At 46.0% G+C, this 26,449-nt stretch overlaps 5 protein-coding genes across 5 annotated transcripts; 2 read left to right on the top strand and 3 right to left on the bottom strand.

Annotated features, from left to right (window-relative positions):
* Window positions 1-4,438: 4,438 nt before the first annotated feature.
* Window positions 4,439-4,942, top strand: PtA15_9A567 (uncharacterized protein; the record flags this gene model as incomplete). Its single annotated transcript, XM_053172789.1, has 3 exons — window positions 4,439-4,559; window positions 4,633-4,743; window positions 4,836-4,942. The coding sequence occupies 3 exons, from the start codon at window positions 4,439-4,441 to the stop codon at window positions 4,940-4,942; spliced, it is 339 nt and encodes a 112-aa protein (XP_053023995.1).
* A 316-nt stretch (window positions 4,943-5,258) lies between these two features.
* Window positions 5,259-6,762, top strand: PtA15_9A566 (uncharacterized protein; the record flags this gene model as incomplete). The annotated part of the gene is made up of 6 exons (XM_053172788.1): window positions 5,259-5,297; window positions 5,628-6,006; window positions 6,207-6,401; window positions 6,490-6,495; window positions 6,592-6,606; window positions 6,710-6,762. The coding sequence occupies 6 exons, from the start codon at window positions 5,259-5,261 to the stop codon at window positions 6,760-6,762; spliced, it is 687 nt and encodes a 228-aa protein (XP_053023994.1).
* A 761-nt stretch (window positions 6,763-7,523) lies between these two features.
* Window positions 7,524-8,407, bottom strand: PtA15_9A565 (uncharacterized protein; the record flags this gene model as incomplete). Its single annotated transcript, XM_053172787.1, has 4 exons — window positions 7,524-7,670; window positions 7,734-7,833; window positions 8,071-8,249; window positions 8,369-8,407. 4 exons carry the CDS (start codon window positions 8,405-8,407, stop codon window positions 7,524-7,526), a joined length of 465 nt encoding a protein of 154 aa, XP_053023993.1.
* A 3,490-nt stretch (window positions 8,408-11,897) lies between these two features.
* On the bottom strand, window positions 11,898-13,635 carry PtA15_9A564 (uncharacterized protein; the record flags this gene model as incomplete). The annotated part of the gene is made up of 4 exons (XM_053172786.1): window positions 11,898-12,359; window positions 12,459-12,613; window positions 12,695-13,327; window positions 13,512-13,635. 4 exons carry the CDS (start codon window positions 13,633-13,635, stop codon window positions 11,898-11,900), a joined length of 1,374 nt encoding a protein of 457 aa, XP_053023992.1.
* Window positions 13,636-17,031: 3,396 nt separating this feature from the next.
* Window positions 17,032-17,256, bottom strand: PtA15_9A563 (uncharacterized protein; the record flags this gene model as incomplete). The annotated part of the gene is made up of 1 exon (XM_053172785.1): window positions 17,032-17,256. The coding sequence occupies one exon, from the start codon at window positions 17,254-17,256 to the stop codon at window positions 17,032-17,034; it is 225 nt and encodes a 74-aa protein (XP_053023991.1).
* Window positions 17,257-26,449: the final 9,193 nt, after the last annotated feature.

Genomic DNA, 26,449 nt, shown 5'->3' with positions numbered 1-26,449 from the left:
TGAATTATCGACCCGCAAAGTAGCAAGTAAAGTCAACAGATCATTGTCTTGAAGAGCCTGTTGACCACTCGATCCCGCTAATGGCTGTTGACCATGTTGACCGCTCAACCCCGCCATTGGCTCTACCGGAGGAATCCTACGAGTATCAGGAGTTGGAATTTGACAAGGCGAAAAGTTTATAAACAATGGGGAACCGTGATCGATGGGAGAAGGAGAGTTTACGGAAAAGAAAGGGTGTGGCTGAGGAGGGATTGACATCGGAACCGGGTGCAAGGTATTGTTTGGAGGAGATGGGGTAAAACGTGGAGAGTTCCGAATCGGTGTAATAGGAGAAACAGCCACCGACGATTGAGACATAAACTAAGTAGATTGAATAACGAAAAAAAATTGGTATCTACTTGTATAAGTAGATATTTTTGTGTGATGACCGGCCTACTATTCAGTTAGCTATGTATAGGCTATGAAGTTTATCCGAGAGGATAAACTCGCCGATGCTTGAATAGTAGATCAATTTAGTTCAATGATAAGATTTTGCTTTGATAAAGTATAGAGATTGATTTCTCGGATTTATAGTATGAGGAACTAATGACATAGAATATCTCGATGAGAAAGAAAGAGGAAGGGAAAACAAACTTCGGGAACAAAGGATAACATAGTCAACAAAGAAGGACGATCTGAATGACGACAATCCTGCACAATACGTCATAGTCATGCCGATCGCAACATCATCATTTGATTAATTAAAACCCCAATAGCCGCGATAAATGATCAAAACTAAAGGATTATTAAGCATCATAAGCCATACTTTCATGGTATTTGTTACAGAAACACCCCGATGACTCAGGCTTATAAAAGGCGACTGACAGTCAGCCCAAGGGCAACACTCCACCATCGAATCACTCCAGATTTCCTCGTCGTCTGCACCCACCTTCTTTATTACCTTGTTAACCAACCTCAGCCAAGTCCAGCACTCGTTATTGAAACAATGAAGCTTGCTACTTCCATGCACGTGCTCATTGTCCTTGCCATCCAACTGTCTTGTTTGTATCCCGGTCTGAGTGCTGCACCTATGATGAGCAAGTTGCTTGGCTGCTTTGGTTGCGGTGGAGGTACTGTGGACGGTTTGGCTCTACAATATGTTGCTAAACACCCGACTGATCAAGCTTTATTCTGCACTTGAAGGTTCGGCATCCAAATCTGGTACTCCTTCAAAACCTATATGGAGGCAACTGTCTTTCGAAACACCTTCAGGCTTCTTCGGTATATTTCAGTTTCTTTCCCTTGTTTACACATTTGTGGATCAGCTTAATGCTCAAAATGAATGTTTCTGTTGTTCCAATGATTAGCTTGTTTGGAAAGCGGTACATTTACTGCGGTACGCGCTGATTTTCATTACCAGAATTCATGTGTTTGGATCTAATGGCCATGTCCTCTTAACTTTGCCCTTTTGTAACTTACCATAGAGACAATCCGGGCCGGTGTGTTTTTCCCTCTCTTTTGACTCCCTTTTGTGTTCTCCCTTACCTAGATTAACGTAGCTGATAGGCATTCCTTCTCAATTTTGTCAACAGCCGGTGTGTTTTTCACTCTCTTTTGACTCCCTTTTGTGTTCTCCCCTCAAAAGATTAGCTTAACTGACAGACATTCATTCTCAAATTTGTCAACAGCTCAGGAAATCTTGCCCATGAGCATGGAAGGTTGTCTTCCTTTTCTAAGCTCAGTCATACCACAGCCACAAAAAACACCTGATCAAAGAATATCATTTTTTGTGAATTTGCTGAGATGCTCTTCCAACTTGAATCATTTTCATCAATTTTCATTTTCTTACCTTGTGTCGTCAACATTTTCATACCATTGTGAATATTGCTCCCCTCACATTGTGAATACTGCTCTTCTCACATTGTGAGTATTGCACGTGAATACTGCTCTTCTCACATTGTGAGTATTGCACGAAATGTCCATCTATCATACCACATGAAGACACCTATTAGCATTAGTTTTTGATTCCTGTTATTCAATACCAGTCACATTCATTATCTCTCTCTCAACCAGTTACTTATATGGTTCATCTAATGAGCTGGTTGTTACCTTGTTGGTTCATCTGACAACACATTAACTGATTGTTACTCACATATCACTCTCAACATATAAGCCTTTCATACGTGCATCCCAGTTAATCTGGGAGGCTCGCACCCAATTTAAAACAGAGAACCTTTCCAGGGAAAAACCCTCTTCCTCGGAGAACTTCTCCGAGCGCAATTTCCTACCCAGCGATGATTCGAAATCATCGGGTAGTGAACCACCGATGGACATTTTCCTCGGTGGGTCCACAACCGGTCTCGGATTGATCGGTTGTGGATGACCAGTCGTATGAAACCTCGGTTGAACTGTCCACCCAGCTTCCATCAATCGGTTGGAGGTTAAATTGGTTGCCCACCTCCCAAATAAACTGAGATGCACGCGTGCGATTGCAACTCGAATGGCAAAACGTACTTTCTGCTGGTTTCCCTTTGCTCATAAGACAAACAGATAAAAATGAAAATGAAAACAGCCGGAACCCATGAAAACTCCCTCATCTGTGTCCCTAAAAACTCGGCTATGTGCCTGGTGTCGGGGCCCTGGTTCAAAATGGCCGCGCCATAGATTAGCAGCTTGCATAGCCTCCGAGCTCGCCGCCTGCCGCCAACCCGGGTATGCCAACGCCGGCCTAATTGTCATTTGGACACATTCGCTGCGCGTCTCCCCTCACGCGCCTGCGAACTGCTTAGGACTGCTCTTCTCGGCGGGGTCTGTCAGAAGATGGAGGTGCTCCTGGGTATCGTCCTCCGGCTCATCATACTCGTGCCACTGGCCCTGCTGACCCGCGCGCCGTCTCGAGCCGCCCTCTCGGCCAACCGTCTCCCGTCGCTCATGGTCCTCAGACTCGTACATTGTGCGGCTCGAATCGGTGGGCTTGGGGCAGTTTTCCAATCGGGGCGAGCTTCGTTTTGGGCTATGTGTGTCCGTATGGGGCAGATCTTTCTATGTCGTTGGACAATGTCGGATCAGGAGTCGTTTTTAAGATGGCGAGGCCGGGCTATGTTGTTTTAAGGATCGTGCAGACTGTCCAGACTAGCACATCGTTACCGGTTGTCATCGGCGGACCGGAGGTGCTATGGTGTTCATATTGCCGAGCATAGGAGCACTGTGTAGTCGGGCAGGCTACAAGGCTATGGAAATGGGCCTGCGGCGGAGCAAAGCTACACGCGGCTAAATGACGAGGAAAAAAGACGTCTGGATTTCCAACAACAAAGGATGGATGGAGATAAAACAGACATACAAGAGAGGCCCTTTTAGACAATAGAAAAGAAAACCAAACAACAAGAAGAAACCGGTGAATAGTAATTCAACGGTACAGACAATATGGGCGTGTACAGGTCACGCCTGGTCTGAGAAAGGAAGGAAGAAACGGAAACCCAACAACCCCTTGCGTGCAGTACGCAGGGGCTTCGGCACCTCTAACTCCTGGCTCGTGCGGAGCCGGAGCCGGAGCCGGAAAAACCTAACACGCGTACAGCGCGCCCCTAGTATGGGCGCCTGTCGCGTAGCCAATTGTAGCACGGCTACAACTGGCCCGGGGACCCCGAATCCCTGAAACTTTGCCAATTTTTTTCTGGCCCTCGGCCCTCGATCGGCCTCGGTGCTTGGCTCCGGCGCGCCACCGTACAAGTCTGGCACCATCCCTTCGTTTCAGGCCTGAGGTGTGTTGAGGGGATGAAATCGAACAACTCACAAGCGCAAAGTATACCAGACTACACCATGTGATGAATGACGGAAACGACTCAGGTTTCGTCGGAGATTGCACCCAAGTACCGGCTGCTATGTCGCAGGAGCGGTGCTCTTATGCAGGGCCGCACACACTGCTCTATACTTGATTGCCTGAAGCATGTGTAGGCACTAGCGCCTCTCCCTTTTTGGAGACACATATGCCGGTGCGAATCCCTGCCGGCCAACCAGACACCACATGCCTTACCCGCCTCAGGGACAGGAGAGCATCCAGCGACTCGGAAAACACGATAGAGCCCGGGAGCTGGCGCAAATTGCTAATCTATGACCGGCTATCGGCCAGGTTCTGACTGACCGGTCCGCCCACAGCACAATGCCGAGCAGGATAGTCGAACTGCACAAGACATCAAGTACCGACCTGTATGTCACAGGAAGGCTAGGGTGCTCTTCTTGAAAATAGTACAGGGCCGGACACACCGCTATGCCTGCAAGGAAGATGTTGCCCAACGACATTGTCTCGAAAGGATGAAACCAAATGACATTTGTGACTCTTCGTCCCACCTTCTAATTGGCCCAGGTTCTCTTGTCCAGATTTATCGTCTGCTGCACCCAATTTGGCTTGCATCACCTCTTCGAAAAGCATCCACCAAGTCTGACACTTGTCATTGAATCAATGAAGCTTGCTACTTCCATGTCCTGGCTCATTGTCCTTGCCGTCCAACTGTCTTGGTTGTATACCGGTCTGAATGCTGCACCGACTCTCGAAAAGATGGCTGGCCGCGCCGGCTCTGAAGGTACTGTGAATGGTTCAGCTCCCAAAGTTGGTGCTAAACACGCGACTGATCAATTTTCATTTTGAACCCACAGATATAGATGCCCTGATCACGCGAACCAAGCAATACACCCAAGTCACAAATGCCGGTTATCATAATAAGCATCAAGAGGCATATGCACAGGTGACATCAGCAACAGGAAATAGTTTGTGTTTTGAGATTAATTTTGTTCCATCTAAACCTCTGAAAACCTCCAGGTTAATCAATAAATTTCATTTTTTGATTCATATTTACTAGTTCCACCGGCAGAAGATTGGCCTAAATTCACAGTCTACCAAGCCGGTATGACTCCTAGCTGTCCTTTAGCTCCCAAACTGTTCTTCAGCTCCCAAATCTCATGCTAAGAACCCACAGATATAAATGCCCTGATCACGCAAACCAACAATTACACCCGGGTCACAAATGCCGGTTATCATAATAAGCATCAAGAGGCATATGCAAAGGTGACATCAGCAACAGGAAATAGTTTGTGTTTTGAGATTAATTTTGTTCCATCTACACCTCTGAAAACCTCCAGGTTAATCAATTAATTTCATTTTTTGATTCATATTTACTAGTTCCACCGGCAGAAGATTGGCCTAAATTCACAGTCTACCAACCCTCGGGTATGACTCCTAGCTGTCCTTCAGCTCCCAAACTGACCTTCAGCTCCCAAATCTCATGCTAAACACCCGACTGATCAAGTTTTATGTTGCACTTGTAGGTCAACATGCAGCAACAGTGTCCATACCAAGCAAAGTCGCTGCATCTACTCCACCTCCTTCTTTTGCAGGTTTTTCATCTTTTCAGATCTATGTGTTCATTTCAAACCCCATCCCTCTGGATTTTACGCAAAATGACTAATAAATCTTCCCTCTGATCATATTGTGTCAGTGTATCCTTCAATACATGAAAATATTAAGCCACTCCAAGCTATTGCAACTTCAGATTATCCGCCCTATACTTCCGGCGGCCAGTTTGCAAGTGCTGGTTATGGCAATGCTGCATATGTAGCAGGACACCCATATCACTCCTTCCCCGCATCAACAGGAACAGGAAATTGTTTGTATTTTGCATCCCCACCTCTATGGAATTTCTGCAAGCGGACTAATTAATGCTTCCTTCAATAAAAATGCATCAGTGCAACCTTACCCAAATTCAAATGTTGCGTCCAGCCAAGCTATTCCCACTTCACATTATTCACCCAATCCTTACACCCAGCCTTCAATTGCTGGTTATCCTAACAATGCCCCCAATACTTACGGCCAGCATCCAAGCCATGGTTTTGGATATAATGGACCCAATGCTCACACAAGTTCTGGTTATGGAATCCATGGACCCAATGCTTATGGCCAGCCTCAAAGTCAAGTTTTTGGATATAGTGCACCCAATGCTTATGGCCAGCCTCCAAGTCAAGTTTTTGGACATAGTGCGCCCAATTCTTATGGCCAGCCCTCAGGGACTGGTTATGGAAATAATCTTGCAACAGGGACACCATTATATCCTGCCTTCCCCCCACCGGCAGGACAAGGAAATTGTTTGTATTTTGGAATTCATTGTTTTTCATTTACACCTCCAAATAAGCTCCAGGTTGATCAATAAATTTCACTCTTGATTTGTAATCACCAGTTCAAGCAGGTTTGGCTCGACCTCCTAACAAACAACCCTGGGGTGGGGCTTCTAGCTATAACCATGGAGGTACACAGCCTTATCCACCCGGATCATCAAATCCCAGCATTCCTGAAGATTTTAATTTGAATTCAATGGAACCAAATCAGAAGCAAGAGTATCTTCAAAAACTTGGACTTCTTCCACAAAAATATGGTAAATTTCAGTTTTTTTCTTTAGTCACAAATTTATGCATCAGATAAATGCTAAAAATTGAATTTTTCTGTTCATTTAAAAATATTAGAGGCTAGTAAGCACTTCTTTTTATCATCAGAACCCATGATGACGTGTGTTTTGATTCAATGGCTGTGTCCTCTTACCTTTGCCTTTTGCTAACCCCCCTCAGGAAGTTCTGCATGCAGTACGTTTTCCCTTTTCTTTCCAGTCTCTCTTTCCATTCTCACTCCTGAACTTTGAAGGTTGGCTTCAAGCTGACAACTACCTGTGTTGAAATTGTTTATCAGTGTGGGCAAGATACTTTGAGGGTAAGGATCCATACGGCCCACTGAACACCTGATGGAAGAATAGCTTGTTTTGTGGATTCTCTGAGGTATTTCTCCATCTTGATTCACTTGAATCAATTTCATTCTTTTTACATTGTGAAAATTGCGTGAAATTCCCACATATCCTACTCCATCGAAAGGTCTATAGTTCTACTCCAATTATTCAAACCTAGTCAAATTCATTACGTAGATCTTAATGACCAAATTACAAGATTGATTTCATTGTGATATTCATGAAATTGTTGCTTCATCTGAAGGCCCCTGAAACTCTTGTGACTCGTATTTTCCCGTTGGTAAAGGAAAACCAGAAAGTATTTTGTTCCTAGTCCAAAATGGCTGCGCTGTAGCAGAATTTGTAGCCTCCAAGCTCAAAGTCTGCCGCTAGCTTAGATATGTCAACGCCGACCTAATTGTCCTTTGAACACCGGCCGTCCCCAGAGGGGAGCGGCCATTCATCCAAATCTCGAATAGAAGTCAGCCCCCCCTCCCCCTTGGACGAGTGGGTGACCCCAAATTTGAAGGGGCGATGAAAGTATGCGCGTGAACAGAAAAAAAAAGTAGCCACAGCGGGAAATGATGATGGGACAAGCTCGAGTGAGGGAGGCTAGCTCTCCAACCTATACCCCGCGGCCCCCTCCTTCGACTCATCGGCCAGAGAACTCTGGCTCCGTATCCAGTACACTTTTGGATGAAACATGACGTCGGACCAACGGCATCGTCCGGTTGAGCCTAGGGATGGTGTGATCTATTTCACCTCCCGCTACGGTCCTGGTAATCATGGCCAATAAATTCCTATTGGCTCCATGACGGGATTCTGGTTCGTGATGGTCGCACCGTAGGAGCCTTTGCGGCCTCCTTCTGCCGCCAGCTCTGCGTGTCGCTGCCGTCCTAACTGTTTTTTTCCAGGATCCGAAGACGGGCCCTGCGATCCAGGTTATCATCTGGGATAGTTTTTCAGCCTTGTGCGGCTCATGCGATGCCGTACTGAATCACCTCTGTACAGGAGGCCGAGGCTCAGGAAGTAGGGTTTGACGAGGGGGAGCGAGTCGTCTTCGGTGAGCGTGATTGTCGGAAGGATATACATCCTGGATCCGGGCAGCGAAGAGCAAGATAGAGTCAGTATAATAGCACTTGTATGAATGGTGAAGAAAATGACAGTACAGGCTTAAGTCGGCAATTCCACAGTGCAGAGTTTGGTCCAGAATTATTTCCCGACCGCTGATTCTGGTCTCTCCAACAGCCCAGCCCGGCAAGAGCAATGAGAGCATAGAGACTGGATCGACCAGGAAAAAAGAAGGAGGTATGAGGCAGACTCGGCTTACGCATATTTGTAGAGTGACTGGACGCCCCAGCGACTAGAGCGGCCAGGAGCCGCTCGATGATAGCCTCCATCCTGAACGCGCCTAACTTCTTGGGACAGTTCTTCTACATAGTCGGCTGCGTCTGGCTGTGGCCGCGCTGGTTTTTGATTCTCATCATCCCCCTCGTCGTACTCGTACCACTGTTGGCCGTGGCCCACTCAGCGTCTAGAGACGCCTTCTCTGACGAGCCTCATCCGCCGTTTCTCGTCTTCCCCATCGAAAATTGCCTGGCTCGAATCAGTTGTTGTTTCCATCGCACTTCGGTGTTGTTCCCATCGGAGTGAGGTGTTGTCTCCATCGGACTTGAGATGCCGCTCCTTTCAGTATTTTTTGTGTTAGTCTGCTAGTTCAGATGACGGATGAGGAGAGGGGCGCAGAGTTGTGATTCGTAGATTTCAAGGATGGGAAGGGTCGTGCAGATTGTCCGCACTAGCATGGGTGGCAGCTCGTACGGGTTTTTATTCAAAAGAGCTCCTCGTGATGGTTTTGCGCTGCGTCTGTCTGTGCTGCCTCGATGCGAGTGCTGTGGTGGTAGTAGTCAAATGCCAAACTGTTCCTGGTGATAACACCCAACAGCAACATGACCCCGGCCGGAGTGGCCGGAGTGACCGGAGTGGTCATAAGCCGAAGGTTGCATTGCGCCGACCGGGGGAAGGCTTGGGCTTGGGACCCTCCCATTACAAACGCATCAAGTTCGAGATCAGACTGGCTCCGGAAGCTTGAAACACCGGACCCTAGCTTTCAACCTTGTACATTTGTAATCCTCTCCATTCTCTCGAGTCTCGGCTCGTGATGGAGGATCATGTGAGAGGATCTCGAAAAGAAGGGTAGTATTTCTTTCTCACCAGCTATAAAATAGCCAATCCACCCAGCTGAGCGCTAGTATCTTGTCTCCAATCCTACATAGGCAGCTTCTCTCCAGTGTATTTCATTATTCTTCTTTGAAAACAGTAACTTATTGAAAACTTGTGTGAATTTTATAGTTTTATCTCCTGCCTAAATGGAAACTTATTATTGCACACCTCCTTTGCCAGTAAGTGGCCAAGCATCTCTAACTTTTGATTCAGAAAAATACAAACTTCAAGCCTTCAAGAAAGAAAAAACTTGCTGAGAACTGTGTTCTGCAGGTGGTGATATCATTGCCCTCCACCAAAGCTTGAAGATTCTCTCAGGCCAAATGTCCTGATAATTTGTACAGCAGTTTCAAAAAAGAATGGCAGTCGTGTCTTGGATCTCCCATCCAGGGATTTTCCCCTCCTAGCCAAACCTTGCTCTTAAAGTTGATGCATTATGACATCCTACTTCTGAAAATTTTCCAGCAGTACAATATCTGAACTGCACACCCATAACCAAATAACCACTGCTAGATCCCAATGATAAAATTCTGGTGAAAAAGGGATCCGGAAATGATATCAACCCAGTGATTTGAGGGTGGATCAGCCTCATCACACATACCCCATGCTGTCAAGGGGGGCCCTGAGGTGGAAATGGGAGGGATTTTGGTGGGCCCCGGCAGCAATCCTGCGTTGCCGCTGCACAGTCAGAGTTTGATGGTAGCCTCAACCTGCGTCAACTTTAGCAATAAAGTTGGCTCAGTGAGGAAAATCCCTGGATGGGAGATCCAAGACCCAACTACCATTCTTTTTTGAACCTGCTGTAATTCCTCTCCCTTCAGGAGAGATCTTGACCAGGTCAAATGCGTGCCCCCCAGCTGCATCAGGGACAAGTGCTTGAATACATTGTGCAATTCAACCCAGTAGTGGCAGACCTCAATTTCATATAGCCCTCAAGATGAACTCCTCAGAACCCTTTCAGCATCAAGAACCTCAAGCATCAAGCCTAAAGATTCCAGGACTCAGAATTTTCAAGATCATTTCCCCAAGATTCACATTCATGATTCCACAGGATCCTAGATTCTGCCTGGCTTCTCTTCCTTCTATTCTGGTCTTTTTTTTATTCTCTGACATTTCTTGGTGCTAACACATGTCCTATGTGGGTTTATTTCATCTTGGTTTGTATGGCCTTGTTTCTTCATTTTTTCTCTTCTCTGGTTTGTTTCCTGCATTTCTCTTTTTTTGGTGTGTTAGTTTCTTTTCTACCTCTGCATTTGTTGTGTAAATATGTAGGCAAACGATGATATGTATGTGACAGGCCTCCAGGAGTCCAAGTCAAGTGTGAATTTGGGTGATGGAGGCCATAGCATTCTGTTCTGATCCAAGTCAGGGGCTATCAAGAAATCAATATGATCCAAATACAACCCTCTGATCTATCTTCTTTCTGACTCTTTTTGTCAGCTCCATTCCAAAAAAACAGCAGTATTATACAATACAGCAGTATTATACAATACAGCAGTATTATACAATACAGCAGTATTATACAATACAGCAGTATTGTATCTAAAAAAACAATACCTTTTCTGGGCTATTGCGGCTCAATCCAATTTCTCATCCCAGCAATACACTTGTATTGTATTGTATTGTATTGTATTGTATTGTATTGTATTGTATTGTATTGGACTTTATTGGACTGTATTGGACTGTATTGACAATATTGAATTGGTTTGGCAGGACCATGGAAACCCTCTATAAATGGATGGCAGTGGCACCAAAAATCCTGAAATTTGCCAAAATTCATACATCAGGGGGCACCAGGGAATGACTTTTTTTGGCTGATCATACATTTTTGTGCATACCCTTGAGCTAACATCTGCCCAGGGATCCCAAAAACCCTGATGATAAGTGGGAATTTGCATTTTTAGCCAATTTACCTGAATTTTGTTGGAAATCCATACATTTATGTGATGTTTGGTGTGTACCCCATTGGGTTGAAAAGCCCATTCATACCGTTATGCAAAAAAATGCAAAAAATCATACATTTTGGTGCCACTCATTTATCAGGGGTTTCCAGGGTCCTGGTTTGGTGACCCAATCCAATCTCAATACATTGTATTGGACCCATGAATTCAATGTTAGTGCAGAGGTCAGAGTGCTGCAGTAATGCTGATTGGGCTGGAAGATCAGTGGCAGAGTGCTACACTGTGTTGAGATATGCTTATATCCACCATATAGTATGCTTCAATCCATAACACTAGCAACCTTGTATATAGTCTATAATTTGTTGCTCTAGGCGTTTCTCTTCCTTAGTGAATCAGAACCATTCATTCCCACTCACAAAAGTGTCACTGGTCTGTCAACCATGAACTTTGGGTTTCTTCATCTTGCGTCCCCCGCAACATGCTGCGCTAGAAGTGCCGCTGATGTCAGCGCAGTGCAGCGGTTTCACCCTTGGTACTGAACATACCCCTTCATGTGAACATACCAGAGTTGTAAGAGTAAATGGAATGAGACTGGACAAACCGGGAGAAGGGCCAAGCATGTTGACCAACAGCAGTTTCTCAAGTTTGTTTGTGGTGAATAACACAATCAGTTAAAAGAATGTGAAACATGAATAAAAGGGTGAAATGAGTGTGAAACATGTGAAAAGTGCAATTGGTGCAGCAAAACACAAGGTTATGTATCTGCTTAGTCAAGGTGTCACTGGGTTTTGCTTGCCAGCTCACACATGTATTGATGCCAAAACCAGCAACGAGAATTCTACAAGAATTCAAAGATGACTGGAAGGAAGGCTGCTCGTATGTCAGATGATTTTCACATTCCGTACAATACTTATAAGCGCAGCGCCCAAAACCTATACATACTGAAGTATAGGTGTGTTTGGATGCTATCGCATTAAACAATGACAGGATATGGAAAATTTGCATAAATATCTAGTTCAATCAATAATACTTGCTATAAGAGTCCGTGCTTCAATTCGCATAGCCCAGAAGCTTTTATGTTTAGCTGGGGAATTTCATAAAGACCGAGTCCAGATCTAGAAGGCCCAGCGTTAAAGATTTCGTCAAGTCTATCGAGGTCGAGGTGAGGGATGGTGGAGGAGAAAAGCAGTTTAAAACGGTCTTTTAGTCGAGGGCTGAGCGCCCATCTTGGCGCAAGCAAGACAATCTGCTGTTCCTTATCCGAAGAGAAAATGTCACACAATGTTTTCGCAAGCGTTTCTTCGGTCGCTCCACGAAGGTTTTTGACCTCGCTGAGTTGAGCGCTCGTGATCAGTGAAGACGGAATATCGAAAGTTTTGTAACTCATCAAGATCCTCGTGTTTGCTGGTAAAACTCTAAGGGCCGATTGGAGTCCTCCTTGATGTAAATATCCAAATAAAATCACCGTGATAACTGAGTGTAATAGATGGGCAAACTAAAAACGATTTGTTAGTAGTGTACCTCTCGTTGTTTGAATAGGCAGTTCTATCAATTGGGAAAAAATGACAGAGAAAATTGCCAAGTCTATTCTCACCCAAAATACCCTTCCGAATTTGGAGGATCGTGAGTTTGTTACCGATTGAGAGCATAATATGGTTAGAGGAAAAACCAATGGCAACAAGAATCGAGCTTCCTGGTGAGGTTGGATGGATAGCAGAAATGTGCCCGATATCAACGAAGCTATTGACACTGAATACACGCACGCGAGATTGCCCGAATGTCAGTCAAAGGTGATGATAATAGGAGGATAAAAGGGGATTGAAGACACACGTTTCACGATGGTCGGGGAAAGTTTAAGTCTCGTCCAGATTTGGCACCACGCAGTAAACCAAAGGGCTGGGCCAAACATGATAGGGCCATTGACAAGTAGATGAAGATAGCGAGGATGGGTACCATGCTGCGCAAGGTTTCTTTTATCAAGGTTGTATAGTAATAAACTGATCGGAGTTACTGTTGGCCAGCGCCCAAAATAAAGGCAATCGAACAAAATTAAAATCATCATGCCCAACAAAGCGGTTGCTCCGGCGGTGAAGAAGAGCGCGGGTGATCGAAAAAGACGCGTGTAGCCGACCATGAGGACGACGGGAAAAGCGAAGCATACATAGCTCACTCGGACCCAAACTGTGAAAACATTCAACAGTGCCCATGCAATTACGGATGTAAGACTGGCGCGGTTTCGAGGGTCGGAAATCGATAGCGAGAGAAGAAAGACACTCGTAAATAGGAGCGATTCTAGTGAGTTTGAAAATGTCCGACACATAAAAAGCAGTGAGTGCAATGAAAATGCATGGAGTAGCTGTATTGATGGCGATTGGACAAATCGAATTACTAGACGATCGACTAAAAGTGAGAGAAGGAAGAGTACCAATCGCGGAAAGATGACTAGTGAACGAGTCGATATATCTGAGATTCGACGCGGCAACCGCGTTCATAGGATTTTTTTGGAGTTGGGCAGCCATCAAGATTAAATCCAAACGATAATCCGTATATTATAACAGACAAGATGGGAAAGTTTGATCGTCAGAATCCAGTAGCTACGTTGTGAAAAGGAAAGATAAAACAGAAGAGGCCTAGGTACTCAACCAACCATACCACAAGCGTGGAGGAGTTTCAAAACGTAAAGCCCAAAATGACTTGTTAGCCAAACAGGCACGATACTTCGAACCGGTCCGCCTCCGATCGCGTAGTCTGAAAATCTCAGCGGATCCCATTCCCAAGTCCGAGTTTGATGGCTTGACAGTTTGAACACATCATCGATCGCGATCTCCGTATTTTGAAAGTGCTCGTCGGGGTGTATGAACGAAGTGGAAGTCAACACGATCAACAGCCGCAAGGATATCGCAATCCGATAATAGTTGAGGTTCCAGGATGGTTCTTCGGTTCTCTTCAGCATTCTCACATCGCTGGGCTGCAATCTCGGAGACAACCCAGAGGTCAACGCGAGGTGTGGATTCAGTTGCACCCCCGGGGACCTCCGGGGGACCTCGCGGGTGGACCGTAGAGACTGCCCTGTCAGGGACCCGTGGCAGCCCTAACTTAACATAAGTCCCTTCCCTCCGAGGAGGCGCGATCGGCCCCGCCCCCCCCCCCGACCCTCCGATCGAGAGGCTTAGTTAAGCTCGGTGGCAGCCATGGAGAGACATCGATGGGATCCAACCTGCTCCAACAATCAAAGCCCTTCGCGAGCACACCGCAGGACGAAATTAAGTCCCTCCGATAGACAAGTTAATGCAGCCTTGTCGAGTGGGATAAAATCCTTCGAGTCCATGGGGAGAGATTCCTCTTGCTCGATGCGGTTGAGTGATAGCTCTCCGGGAGATTTGTTGACGATGTTTTGTACACTCAGCGGAGGGATTCCTCGGAGTCCTGGCCAATGAGGCTGTACCCTGCCTAAGCAGCCAATTTACAGAACCTCGAGTCCTCGACCGGAAGGAATCCTTGGTCATTGAGGTTGTACAACTTTGTTGATCCGGATTTTTTGGGCACCACTACCGGCAAGGTTTGATAATTGCATCAAATTTGACATTTTTTTACGGAATTACTTCGTGCACTGCGGAAAACTCTTCGCGCACTGTGGGGGTCGTCGTCTCGACCTCCAGCCCCCAGTGCGCGCTTCTGCCACGGCTCTTCGCGCACTGCATTTTCCGCCAAAAAAACGGCTTGCATTTCTTGAGATATTTTTTGATGAATCAATAGAATGGCTTTTTATGATCCCCCTAAAAAATAACCAAGTCATTTAGGGGTCTCCTTGAGCCTAGAGAAAATTGACATGAAAAAATCATATTTTAACGCGGCAGGGACCTGTAATATCGCTTCCTGTGCCCCAGTAGCCCCAAAAAGTTCACAGTATCATGGCACATGTGCAAATTCATGACCTGATAATTTTCAGAATTTTTCCCAGAGATATAAGGGGTGCGCGGCAGGCTTAGTAGGAAAATTACTGCTAACTGTATAGCTTTTTTGTTACACACCCAAACAGTCCCAAAATTTCAGAATTGTTTTCATTGTGGATATTCTCCGCGCCATAAATTTCTTGGCAATAGTGTGTCATGATAACATGAGATGTAGTGCGGCGGGCTTAGTTGGAAAATGACTGCTAACTTATCTCATGTTTTAATGACACACTATTGCTAAGAGCTTTATGACGCGGAGAAAATGCAAAATTGAAACATTCCTGAAAATTTCAGACTGTTTCAGCGTGTAACAAAAAATCTTTACATGTAGCCGCCATTTTCCTACTAAGCCCGCCGCGCACCCCTTATATCTCATGTTATCATGACACACTATTTCCAAGAAATTTATGGCGCGGAGAATATCCACAATGAAAACATTTCTGAAATTTTGGGACTGTTTGGGTGTGAAACAAAAAAGCTATACAGTTAGCAGTAATTTTCCTACTAAGCCTGCTGCGCACCCCTTATATCTCATTTTATAATGACACACTATTGCTAGGAATTTCAGGGAATTAATTTGAAGCATATTTCTCTGTGCTCTCAAAATTTTTTACCTTTGTTGTGTGTAACAAAAAAGTTATACATATACGCAAAATAATAAACGCAATACCTATTTGGGCTAAAGGAAAGCTGGTGAAAATTTTGAAAATTATCAGGTAATGAATTTGCACATTTACCATGATACTGTGAAATTTTTGGGGCTACTGGGGCACAGGAAGCGGTATTACAGGTCCCTGCCGCGTTAAAATATGATTTTTTCATGTCAATTTTCTCTAGGCTCAAGGAGACCCCTAAATGACTTGATAATTTTTTAGGGGGATCATAAAGAGTCATTCTATTGATTCATCAAAAAATATCTCAAGAAATGCAAGCCGCTTTTTGGGGGAAATGCACAGTGCGCGAAGAGCCGTGGCGAAAGCGCGCACTGGGGGCGGGACGTTGAGACGACGACCCCCACAGTGCGCGAAGAGTTTCTCGCAGTGCGCGAAGCAAGTCTGTTTTTTTATGTACCTCAGAAGATGGCCTCTTGGTAACCGGGCAATTTCATTTTTATGAGAGGGGGTCACGAGGATCCATTCTGTTGACTAAGCTTATAAAACCTGCGTATTTTTGATCCCCCAAAATAAACTAAAATAAAGAACAATTGTGTGCAAAGTATTTTTCACACAGCGGGTGTCCACGTCGGGTCAGCAGGAATCCATGGTGCGTCAAGAGCTTTCCCTGTTGCACGGAGTAAGTCCAGAAATATTATTTCAAGTGCCATTGCGCACGGACATACACGAATTTTGCCTCGCAAACGGAACACCGGCAATTGGGAAGAGTCTTAAATAGTTTAATAGCATTTATCAGATTCTGGATGGCTACAGTAAACAAATAGCTGCAAGTGGCTAACCAAGTCTTGAGGTAATTCCGAGTATGGAAACCGTTGTTAGCTGTGAGGTGGTTGATAAAGTGTTTCGCAGTCAGCAACACATGACAGGATTTATCCTTAAGCCCATCGATTACTATGTATGTTAAAGAATAATTGCTGGTTCCTCGTCCGTCCTCCTGGAAAGTAGTATTTGCCAAAATTGTGACGAAATCCTCGATATCATAGAGAAATTCTCTACGCGTCTCGCCTAAGTCAGCTAGTTGACGAGAGGTCAGATCTGAGAACTTTGGCAGGATCTCTTTTGGCATTTATCGCCCCAACAGTTTCTTCAAAAGCAACCTAGCCAGTTTGATGATTGTTATGACAGATTTACCCACCACTACGTTTGGGTTGGCTTCAATTTGGGCTGGGCAGGGATTCATGAAATCTTCTATTACTTTGGTCGCACGTATGAATGAGGCCAGGCAGTCATCGATGAAGTCTATTGTGGTGGGCCAATGATATTGGAAAAGTCAGAGCCTCTTATCAACTCAACGGCTGAATCAATGAACCGAGAGATTCCAGAGGTATAGTCAACTAGTACGCCTGTTGCGGCAGAATCTATGAGAGAAGGCTCTGGGATACCTGGATCGAAGCCAACCAGCCAAGTTCTGGCCTCAGTCGGAGCTTGACACGTTTGCGAGGAGAGGCCCAGTAGTTGAAGATGCATAGTGAAATAATCGAAATCAGCACGGATTGCATGCCACATGTCAGACTGAATGAAGCAAGCCAGCTGGAAAAGTCTATACGACTTGGGCTTCTTCGAGGTGTGGATCACGGGGTTCAAATCTTGGGCATGATTCTCGAAAAAGGAGTTCTTGAAGTTGATCGAATGTGTGCTCAAGCTTTGATTGGGCCTCTAGCAGCAGCTTGAGTTGTACACCTGGTTGGTTCTGGAGGTTGGTTATAGGGTTGAGTAAGTCAGAGATCTGGGTAAACAGCTGATGGAGCAGAGGCAGAAGTTCCATGTGAAAACGCTTCAAATTTGCTTTCTTCGAGTGAGGGCCCAATTATAAACAGTTATTGGAATTTTATTCAAAAAAAATCCAAATTCATTCAAAACTTTTTTTGTCTGGATTTTTTTTATGTACAGATTCAAAAATAGCCCAAATGACCTCAAGGAGGTCATTTGGGATCAAAAATTTTCAAGGCCCTGTTTGGCAGCGTGATTATTAGTACAATAAATAATCTTGCCATGTCCCCCTACATTAGGGGGGTTCACAATCAAATTTTATAAAACTTTGGAGGCCAATTTAAGGCCTTTATGAACATAATTTTCCAATTTTGGCAAGGTGTCCAGAAAAAGGTGTGACTGATCAATCAGTGCAATTTATCAACTTTTTAAAAATATGTTCATAAACAGGTCAAAATGGGTCCTAAAGTTTTACAAATTTCAATTGTGAACCCCCCTATTGTGTAAGACATTACTTTTCCGCCTGATCTTTTGGAAGTAAACTGCCAAGCCTTATGAGGGTTTACTTTCAAAAGATTATCATAAGAAGACATGTTTTACCATATGTAATGTAGCATGTTTCCTATTATTACGCTGCGTGATATGTGGCTGCCAAACAGGGCCCAAATTTTTGTTATCGAAGCAATTTACAGGCATACAGTACATGTATGCAACACTGTAACGCACTAATCCAACGGTAGAACTTAGTTGTACCGTTGGTCAGCAATACACAGCCGCAGGCAGTTGATTCGGCAACGACCCAGCTGCCAGAAGCATTTCCAAATTCCGTGTACCAAATGCCGTGTATTACAGGTCTCTGCCTCGGGTGCACAGTAGATCTCTGATCTGGTCCCGTCAAGTCCACATCCAGGGGATGTGTTCACCGGGCGCCCGAGTATCATCCGCAACGTTCCCCAGATTGCAAGGGATCCTCTGGCCAAACAACTGTTGGAGTGTTGATCAATCATACCAGTCCTGAAGGTAAAGGGCCCCCAGCGATTGAGAAGGTTGTGTAGAATCATAAACACAAAAGTGTTTGACCACGCGCGTATCAGCCGTGCAGCCTCAGCCATCAGGAGGATACGGAAGCGGTTCTTCAACTGCTAAAATGTACGCTCCACGGGCGGGGGGGGGGGGGGCGGAACAGGCAGTGTTGGCCAGGAATTTGGAATTCCTGTTGTGTGGCCTTGTCAGCCTGCAAGGGTTGCCTTCAGGTTCCCAAGAATTTGATTCCGGTCCGTACCCCTTCCACCCAATCAGATATTCGCGCCGCTTTCTCCTTTTTCAACAGTCAAGAACCTCCTCCACTTCCCACTCCTCTTTGCCCTCTATTAGTACTGGTGCTGGTTGGGCCGCTTCGCGACCTCCTATTGCGTCCGCTTCGGATTTCCTAAGCATCAAGACGTGGAAAGTAGGGTGTACCCCCTGCATTGAAAGAGGCAATGTTAGTTTATACACCGATGGCGACACTTTAGATGCAATGGAAAATGGCCCTAGCCATTGATGGGAGAGTTTGGGGCTTGGCCGAGTCGACGAGATGTTTTTGCTGTTGAGCCAAACTGAGTTTCTGACCTTCCAGTCTGGCGTCTTCCGGACCTTCTTGTCAAACTGAGTTTTCATTGAGGATTGCGCCTGCTCCAGTGCTGATTTGAGCTCCTTCTGGACCTTGGCTATTGTCTGTAATCTCGCCGCCACCGCCGGCACACATTGCTCCAATGAAGGTATTCCGCCGTAGGTTAGGTCAAATCCATAATTTGCTTTAAAGGGGGACATCCCGGTGGATGTGTGCTGGTTATTGTTGTATGCAAATTCGGCCATAGCCAGCAACGGCTCCCAATCATCCTGTCAATATCCTACAAAGTGTTGTAGAAAATGCTCCACGGCTTTTTTCACAATTTCGGATTGGCTGCTGGTCCGTGGGTGGTACGCTGTTGATGGGCATAGTCAAATCCCCAATTGATTGCTTAGTTCTTGCGTGAACTGAGAGATGAAGATACTTCCCCCTATCCGAAGTGATGGTTTTAGGGGTTCCATGCAGCCTCCACACGTCGGAGCATCAAATCCGCCAGCGTTTCTGCTGTTGTGTCCTTGCCGCATCCTATGAAATGGCTCATTTTTGTCAACTGGTCCACCACCGTGAGAATGCTGTCGCAGTTGTTTGACAAGGGTAAGTCCGTTATGAGGTCATAAGAAATGTCTGTCCATGGGCCTGCTGGTATGGGGAGGGGTTCCAATGTCCCAAAGGGCTTCTGGGTCAAGGACTTAACTCTTTGACAAGACCCACATCCGTCTACGTACTGGTGGACAAATTTCTTGATCCCCGGCCAATCAAAGCATTGGCGTACTAGAGCCAGTGTCTTCGATCTTCCGGGGTGGCCCGCTAGGCGGCAATTGTGACGACTCTGTAGAATTTCTTTCTTGAGCTTGTCATTCGCCGGCACTTGGATCACTCCCCCACGATACACCACGCCGTCCTGCAAAACAAATGTTTGGCCGGCGGGTCAATTGTTGCTCTGTTGTTTGTCGACAAGTTCAGTCAGTCAAGCATCACCGCGCGTTGCGTCACGGATTTCACTTATCAGCTCCACATCCGTCAAAACCCCTGGTGCGTCCCGCTTGCTGTCCATTTTTCCATCCCCAAGTCCCAGAACATCCACCTTGAACCAATGTTCCGCGTCATCTAACTCAACCAATTCGTCCTCAAACCATGTGTCAAACGCCGCCACCTCTGCAAACGTCTTGGGTGTGATATTTTCCGGTCGTAGCAGCTGTCCAAAACTTAGCTTTTCCGCCTTTGACGGCGCCAAATCAGGTCGTCTGGATAGCGCATCGGGTTTTGCTGCCTGCCGCCCTGGACGAAATAAAATGTCAAAATCAAAGCAACCTAATGTCTCTGCCCATCTTGCCTGGCGTTGAGTCAATTGCTTTGTAGTCATGAAACTTTCAAGGTTGCGGTGTTCTGTGTAGACAATGGCCTTCAGTCTGTTAGGGTTGCCTTCTAGGTAATGGCGCCATTCTTTGAAAGACACCACTATTGCCAGTAGCTCCTTGTCAAAAATTTCGTAATTCCGCTCCGCCTGTATCAGGGACCGCAACAAGTAAGCAACCGGATGAAGAAGGTTGTCTTTGGTACAGACTTGCGACAGGACCGCGCTAAGAGCGAAGTTAGAGCAGTCGCACTCCAGTACAAACGGTTGGTACGGGCACCAGGGATGTTTTCATGGCACTTGCATGCAAGTGCTTTCACATAACTATCTTGAACAACCCTTTGGTAACTTCTAGGAAGTGGGTCTGGAGTCAGCTCCACACAAGTTTGTTGTCAGTATGAAGTCATGTGTAACTCGGTTGAATGTCAAACTCATCAATTAGTCTCATCTTCTGCCAACCTCAGGCTAATTTCATCTTCTAATTCTGGATGACCTGGCTCTTATTTTCAGCTTCTGAAAAGGATTTCAGATATTTGTGATAGATCCAATATTTTTCAGAACATGATTATGTTCCACATCCAACAAAACTGTGTACAATAGTAATACTACTTATGTAAGTGATGATCAATGATCTGTCTCTTTTCTGACAGTGGAAATAAGATTTTTCAGACACCATCATCATTGTTTTGCTTATTATGCAATTTCTTTTCTGGAGTGGGATTGCACCATGAGACTGAGGTAGCAACCTCACAACTCAGAAACATATTGAGGACAAGCAAACAGCTGCTATAAGTGTAAATGGTGGTCAGAACACGCAACCAAAAGGAAAGCAGCAAGGCAACAAGGAGCAAATGACGAGAGTGAGAAGAAATGCTCAGGAAATAAGATGACAACAAAGGGGGAGACTAAATTTGCACACATGGAGAAATTGTTTTGAGGTAATGATGTAGATGGAGCGGGTGAGCTTTGTGGTTCCGGGGATGTAAGTGGGGCTTGTGCGTGGACACACTTATTTTGTTGTTTCTGAATTAATGTGAGGTGTTGGCGTTGCCTTTTTCAGCTGGGGGAAGAGGTCTGTACAGTGGATTGTAGTTTCTCTGGGCCAACAGAAAGTGCAGGAGGGATCCAGGCAACGTTTCCGTTTGCGAAGTTGATGGTTCGGGGGAATGGCCTGATAGAATCTGGGTGATGACAGAGGACTGAAGGATAGGGACCCAGGAGAATTGAAATTTGTTGGGCATGGGATTTTCAGCAGATTCAATCGGGTGAGTCAGTTGATCATAAATCTTTGTCCAGCTGTCCTTGTTGGGATGTTTTCTCCGCTTGGTTGCTTCATCCGCGATCCTGTTGGCCAGCTCGTTTCCCCTGACTCCAGAATGTGGTGGGCACCAACCACAAGTAATCTGTGCATCAGCAAGCAGCTGTTGCCAGACGTCCACCATTTTGAGCAGACATTGTGGCCGGGTTTGGTCGCCCCTGGAGGATGCATCCGCTCCACAACACCTCTGTTTTGGTTGAATATGCCTTGCTCCAAGTTGCTGACAACAGGGGAGGCAGAACCATTTTGATTGGCTCTAATGCCAGTAACAAGCCTACTGGCTGACTTTTGGTAATTGATTTGAGGGTTGAGGTTCCCAATCCCAGGCGCGCACAATAACCGAGGTCACAATCAGGCGGACCGCAGCCGCCGCACGTCCTCGCCACTCCTTGTATGATCCATCCGTGAATATTGCCTGGGAGTGACACTGAGGGGTAAGGCGTCGCAGCATGATTCTACTGCCAGCTTCGCTTGCTCTTTTGTTGCTGACATGTTCATATGAGAGAGTTGCCTCTTGTCAGTCTCACATGATGGGCTATATCGAATGAACATCCCCTGGACAGTGCCCCCCCTTATTGTTAATGAGGAACAGCTCCATGGTCGGAGGGGAATGGGGTGCAATCCAGTTTGCTTCCCTTGTCCCTCTGCCACATGGGATATCCTGCACCCTGGAGTTGCCCGATCTGATTGCATGCGTTCTGGCAATACAGCTTAGGCTGCGAGCCTGGCTTTCAAGATGCATTTCGTGGTCGGGCGGACAGCCAAATTTGCTTGGTGCCAAACAATTTAAGTCAACTTGAATGCGCCTGAGGTGCAGGTTGCCAAGCAGTCCTCAACTTTCTCGACAACAGTTCTGACTTTGCTATGATTTAGCTGGAAGCCCAAACAGGTGCCCCACAGGTGATAAGAGGACCGACAAGGGCGGCCATCACTTAAAGTGATCCTTGCCGCTAAATCCTCATGTGTTTTTCATGGCGCTCCAGACTCGGTGAACGTTTTTGTGATTCATTCTGAAACCATTTCAAAGTTGACAGATTAGTTTAACTTTGGGGTTTCACAGAATCCCTAGCCACATAGCCGTCCAGGCTTTCTTGAGGCTTTGCTTGCCTAATACAAAGGTGGTATCCGGAAGGACCTTTCTAGAGCACCAGATGAATTGGACTTTCTTCTTCTCAAAGATACATAGCCCCATACCTTGAACCCCACTTCAGCGGGAGGGCTGCCTCCAAAGTCAATTCCGGAAATGGAACTTGGGGACCTGGCAGCCACAAGGTGTACAACATCATTGATGCAACCTATTGTCACCTTCTCACCAATCGAGAACGGTTTGGCGAATAATTTGTTGTGGCACATAGTGTACAGTATCATTGAGAGAGGGGAGCCCTGGGGAACCCCTATAGCCGCATCAAACTGGGGGGAAATACAATTATCTATCCTAGTTTGACGGCCCGCCAAAAAGGATTCCATGATCCCAATTCGGTATGCCGGGCACTTCTTCAGGTAAGAGGCTATCCAGCAGATAAGGCGTTACAGACCGGTAAGGTGGCTTGACATCAGGGAAAATAATGGGCAGGGAGTGCAGAAACTGAATGTTAGTTTGATTTGATGATATTGGGAACAGCAGAGATCAAACTCAATTTCAGAAGAGGGGGTCCAAGTAGATGCTGAGTTCAGCAGCACTCAATTTGCATTACAAACGGACTGAAATCTGTCTGCCTTTCGAACATCAGCCAGGCCTGAAGAGATGCACAGGCCAACAGAAACCACTTTCTCCAATAGACAGGGCAGAAAGACAACCAGGGGGGAGAAACCAAATCAACTATTAAGACCAGGCCCCCCAGACCAAAAGCATTGACCCTGCAATGAGACCAGGAAAGGAAGAGGGAGGAGTAATGAATGTAGGGCTCACTGAGTCTCTCCATTGACAGTGGAGGAGCCATTGGAACCACTGTTGGTGGCGCTGGGATCACGGGGAGGCGCTGACAAGTCTGTGATTTCTGGTCAACAAAGGAGAGAATCGCGTGTTGGTGGTTGTGTTGTGATGTCAGTCAGTCAAACAACTGATTCGGAAATTGGGTAATGCAGCGTGAAGGGTCTTCATGGATTGATGATCACCCAATCATCAATCAAGCATTAGTGAACGGCGAGACAAAAGATTGATGGAGTAAAGAATCGATGAAATTCATGTTCTAATTATTGCTCGGATTGATCACCGTTCTTTAATTGAGAAGTAAAATAACACATACTATGTTCATCGCGCTCTCGATGCTGGTGCGTAGACGCCAGTCCAAAACAATCTAAATTGCTGGCTTCCGCAAAGGACATAATATCTTGGGTCAGCTGATGGCTCATTGGGAGTTGAACAGCAGAGAGTATAGAAAAGAAACCAATGATGCTTTCTATATTGAATTTATTTCTGGAAAACACAAGTGCATTTGTCTGATTGATCAGCCAATCAACAAATCAGGTGATCGATGAATCGATCGTACAGCAAATGGAGGCAAGAGAGACAGGAAGGATTTTACCGTTCACATTCTCAGTACTAGTGTGTGTTATGATAACAGGTACTTGCAAAGAAACTCAGCGGTCAAGCTTTGCTTTCCAGTTGGAGATTGCTGTTCGGCTTTTGATCAGGCGATCAATACCTGCCAACAGGAGGTGAAAAAACAAGGGAGATAAGGTGTGACACCAAGACGGTGACTATCATGGAACCGGAGAGTGAGGTGAAGTTGAGAAGAGGGAAAGAGACCAGAGTGAGCTGTGGTGATCGGAGAGAATGTTTTTTCTTTGTTGATGGGTGACCCGGTGCAAGGCCAATTGGCGGCAACTTTTATGTACATGTTTGAGAAAGCCCAAATGGGGTTTGGGTCACACCGCCCAGCCCAAGCTTCAGCTCGCCGATCATGCTGAGCTGGTGCTTGCAAGTGGAGTTGCAGCCGAGTTGAAAAAAAATAAACGTATACACCCATTGAGGCACATTTTTCTGATGATGATATCATGGCAGTGGCGTGGGGCCCGGAAATTTTGCACGCTGACAGCTCAGATCAACCCGGTGAAGCACAATGATGTTGCACAAAACAATTAATTGCAACATGGGCAATAGCAAAAACCAGTCACTTCTGTGGGATGGGAGCCTGCTAAAATTCTATCCATCAACTTTTTCACCAATAGGGATGCTGACTTGAGGGATCGGTCACCGTAAAACAGCCAGTGGGAGAGATGAAGACACACTCAACTAGCTCTACGTATTCATCTCAGCATCTGAGAGCGAAAAACATGATGTGATAGCATGCACAGTATCCACATTCAAAATGTAGGCACTAGGCCTCATGCACATCATGCACATGAGATCGCTGCCAATGGCAAAAGAGCTGAAGCATCATGGCAAGAAAACCCCGAAGGGACAAAAGGCAATTACAACATCCTGAAAAAAGCTCCCGGGCAGACCCCTTGACTTTGGGAGTCCCGGGGATGTGAAACTAGATCATGTCAGTGGAGCTGTGAAGTACAAGTTCATAAGGGCAAGCGTGTCGATGCGAATTCAGTGAGGAGGACTGTGATTTTCCGCTCAGCGACATTGAATTGGAGAAGGATATATGGACCTATGGTGTAATCAAGTTACGAAACTCAAGTTCAGCTTGTCTGCGAAACCTCATCAGGAAAGGAGAAAACACTGGACCTGAGGTGTGTGACACTTTGCAGGGGATGTTGCGGGCAGATCCTTGCATCAGCAGAGAAGAAGCTTAATACCGAAAATGTGTGCTTTGGCTTGCAATCTGATTGACATGAGAGTGCAAAGAGACTCACCAAGCGACATGGGACAGACAAATTATGCTATGAGCTGCTTAAAAATGGCAAAGTGATCATCCTACCGTGAGGCGGCTGTTGACGCAGTTGTTAGGTTTCCCGAGCTGCAGAAGGTGTGCCTCTTTTGGATCCCTTGCATATGAGTGTATGGATATGACTAGTGATCCGTCTATCGTGTGTGTAGTGCGAGGGGCCTGTCAACACATTCAACCTTTTTTGTCGCTGCTGAGGATCAGGCGGGGAACAAGCTGAGTGACCATACTGGAAGTATGCAGGTCCAATGCGCTGCCTTCAGCTTTGGGAGTTGGCAACGTTGGATCTTGATGGAGATGATTAGTGGAGAAGCACACCTTAATTTCATTGAAGCTTGTTGGAAAGGGTTTTAAGTGAAAGACAGGACGTATTAAGATATCTGCAAGGAGCTTTTGCCAAATTTTACGCTTGCGTGGAGTGATTGCATGGACGGGGTTCCTTGGGCAAAATGAGCAAAATTATAAAATACACATACTCTTCCTGATCATCCATACTTTGTGACAGGCATCTGAAGGAACAAATTTGACTGGACAACACGCCAGAGGTTGGGATTTTCTGTTAGGGATGCGGTGGATCCGTATTACCAACGGCATTTGTTCTCAAAGAGGGCAAGTCTACAAGGTGGGTTACAAAGAGTTGGAAATAATGGTGAACTGTTTCTGTGAGACCGTGGCTGCCCTATTTTGAACAGTATGCACATTGCAAACCAGGAAGTGAACATCATTGAGGTATTGGTACATCAGTTTGGGTGCAGGACATGTGGCTAGACCTGACATGCTGCAGGAGGGAGTCGCATGACTCGGATCATGTATCAAATGCAACGGAAAACGGTGTTGGGTGTCAGCTTGAGCCAGGGCAACAGAGACCTTTCTGGGCAACAAACTCGAGATGTTTGTTGCATCCAAGATTTGGTGGCAATTGTTGAATAGGTGAGGATCTCGGCCGCGGTTACCTCAACAAGATTTCCGCCTGGGTTAATAATGCTGGCAAGGTGGTGAGATCCTCCGGCCTAAAAATAGCTGTGTGTCATGAAAACGTACGCGCGTACGTTTTCATGACAAGACCACGACCACCCACGCATAGTTGTGGGCAGAGGGTCATCTTTGGTGTTTGGCACCTACCAT

Source organism: Puccinia triticina, chromosome 9A (assembly GCF_026914185.1).
Source record: "Puccinia triticina chromosome 9A, complete sequence".
Lineage (NCBI taxonomy): Eukaryota > Fungi > Basidiomycota > Pucciniomycetes > Pucciniales > Pucciniaceae > Puccinia > Puccinia triticina.
Note: the sequence above shows the minus strand (reverse complement) of the source record. Positions and strands in the feature narration are given on the sequence as shown.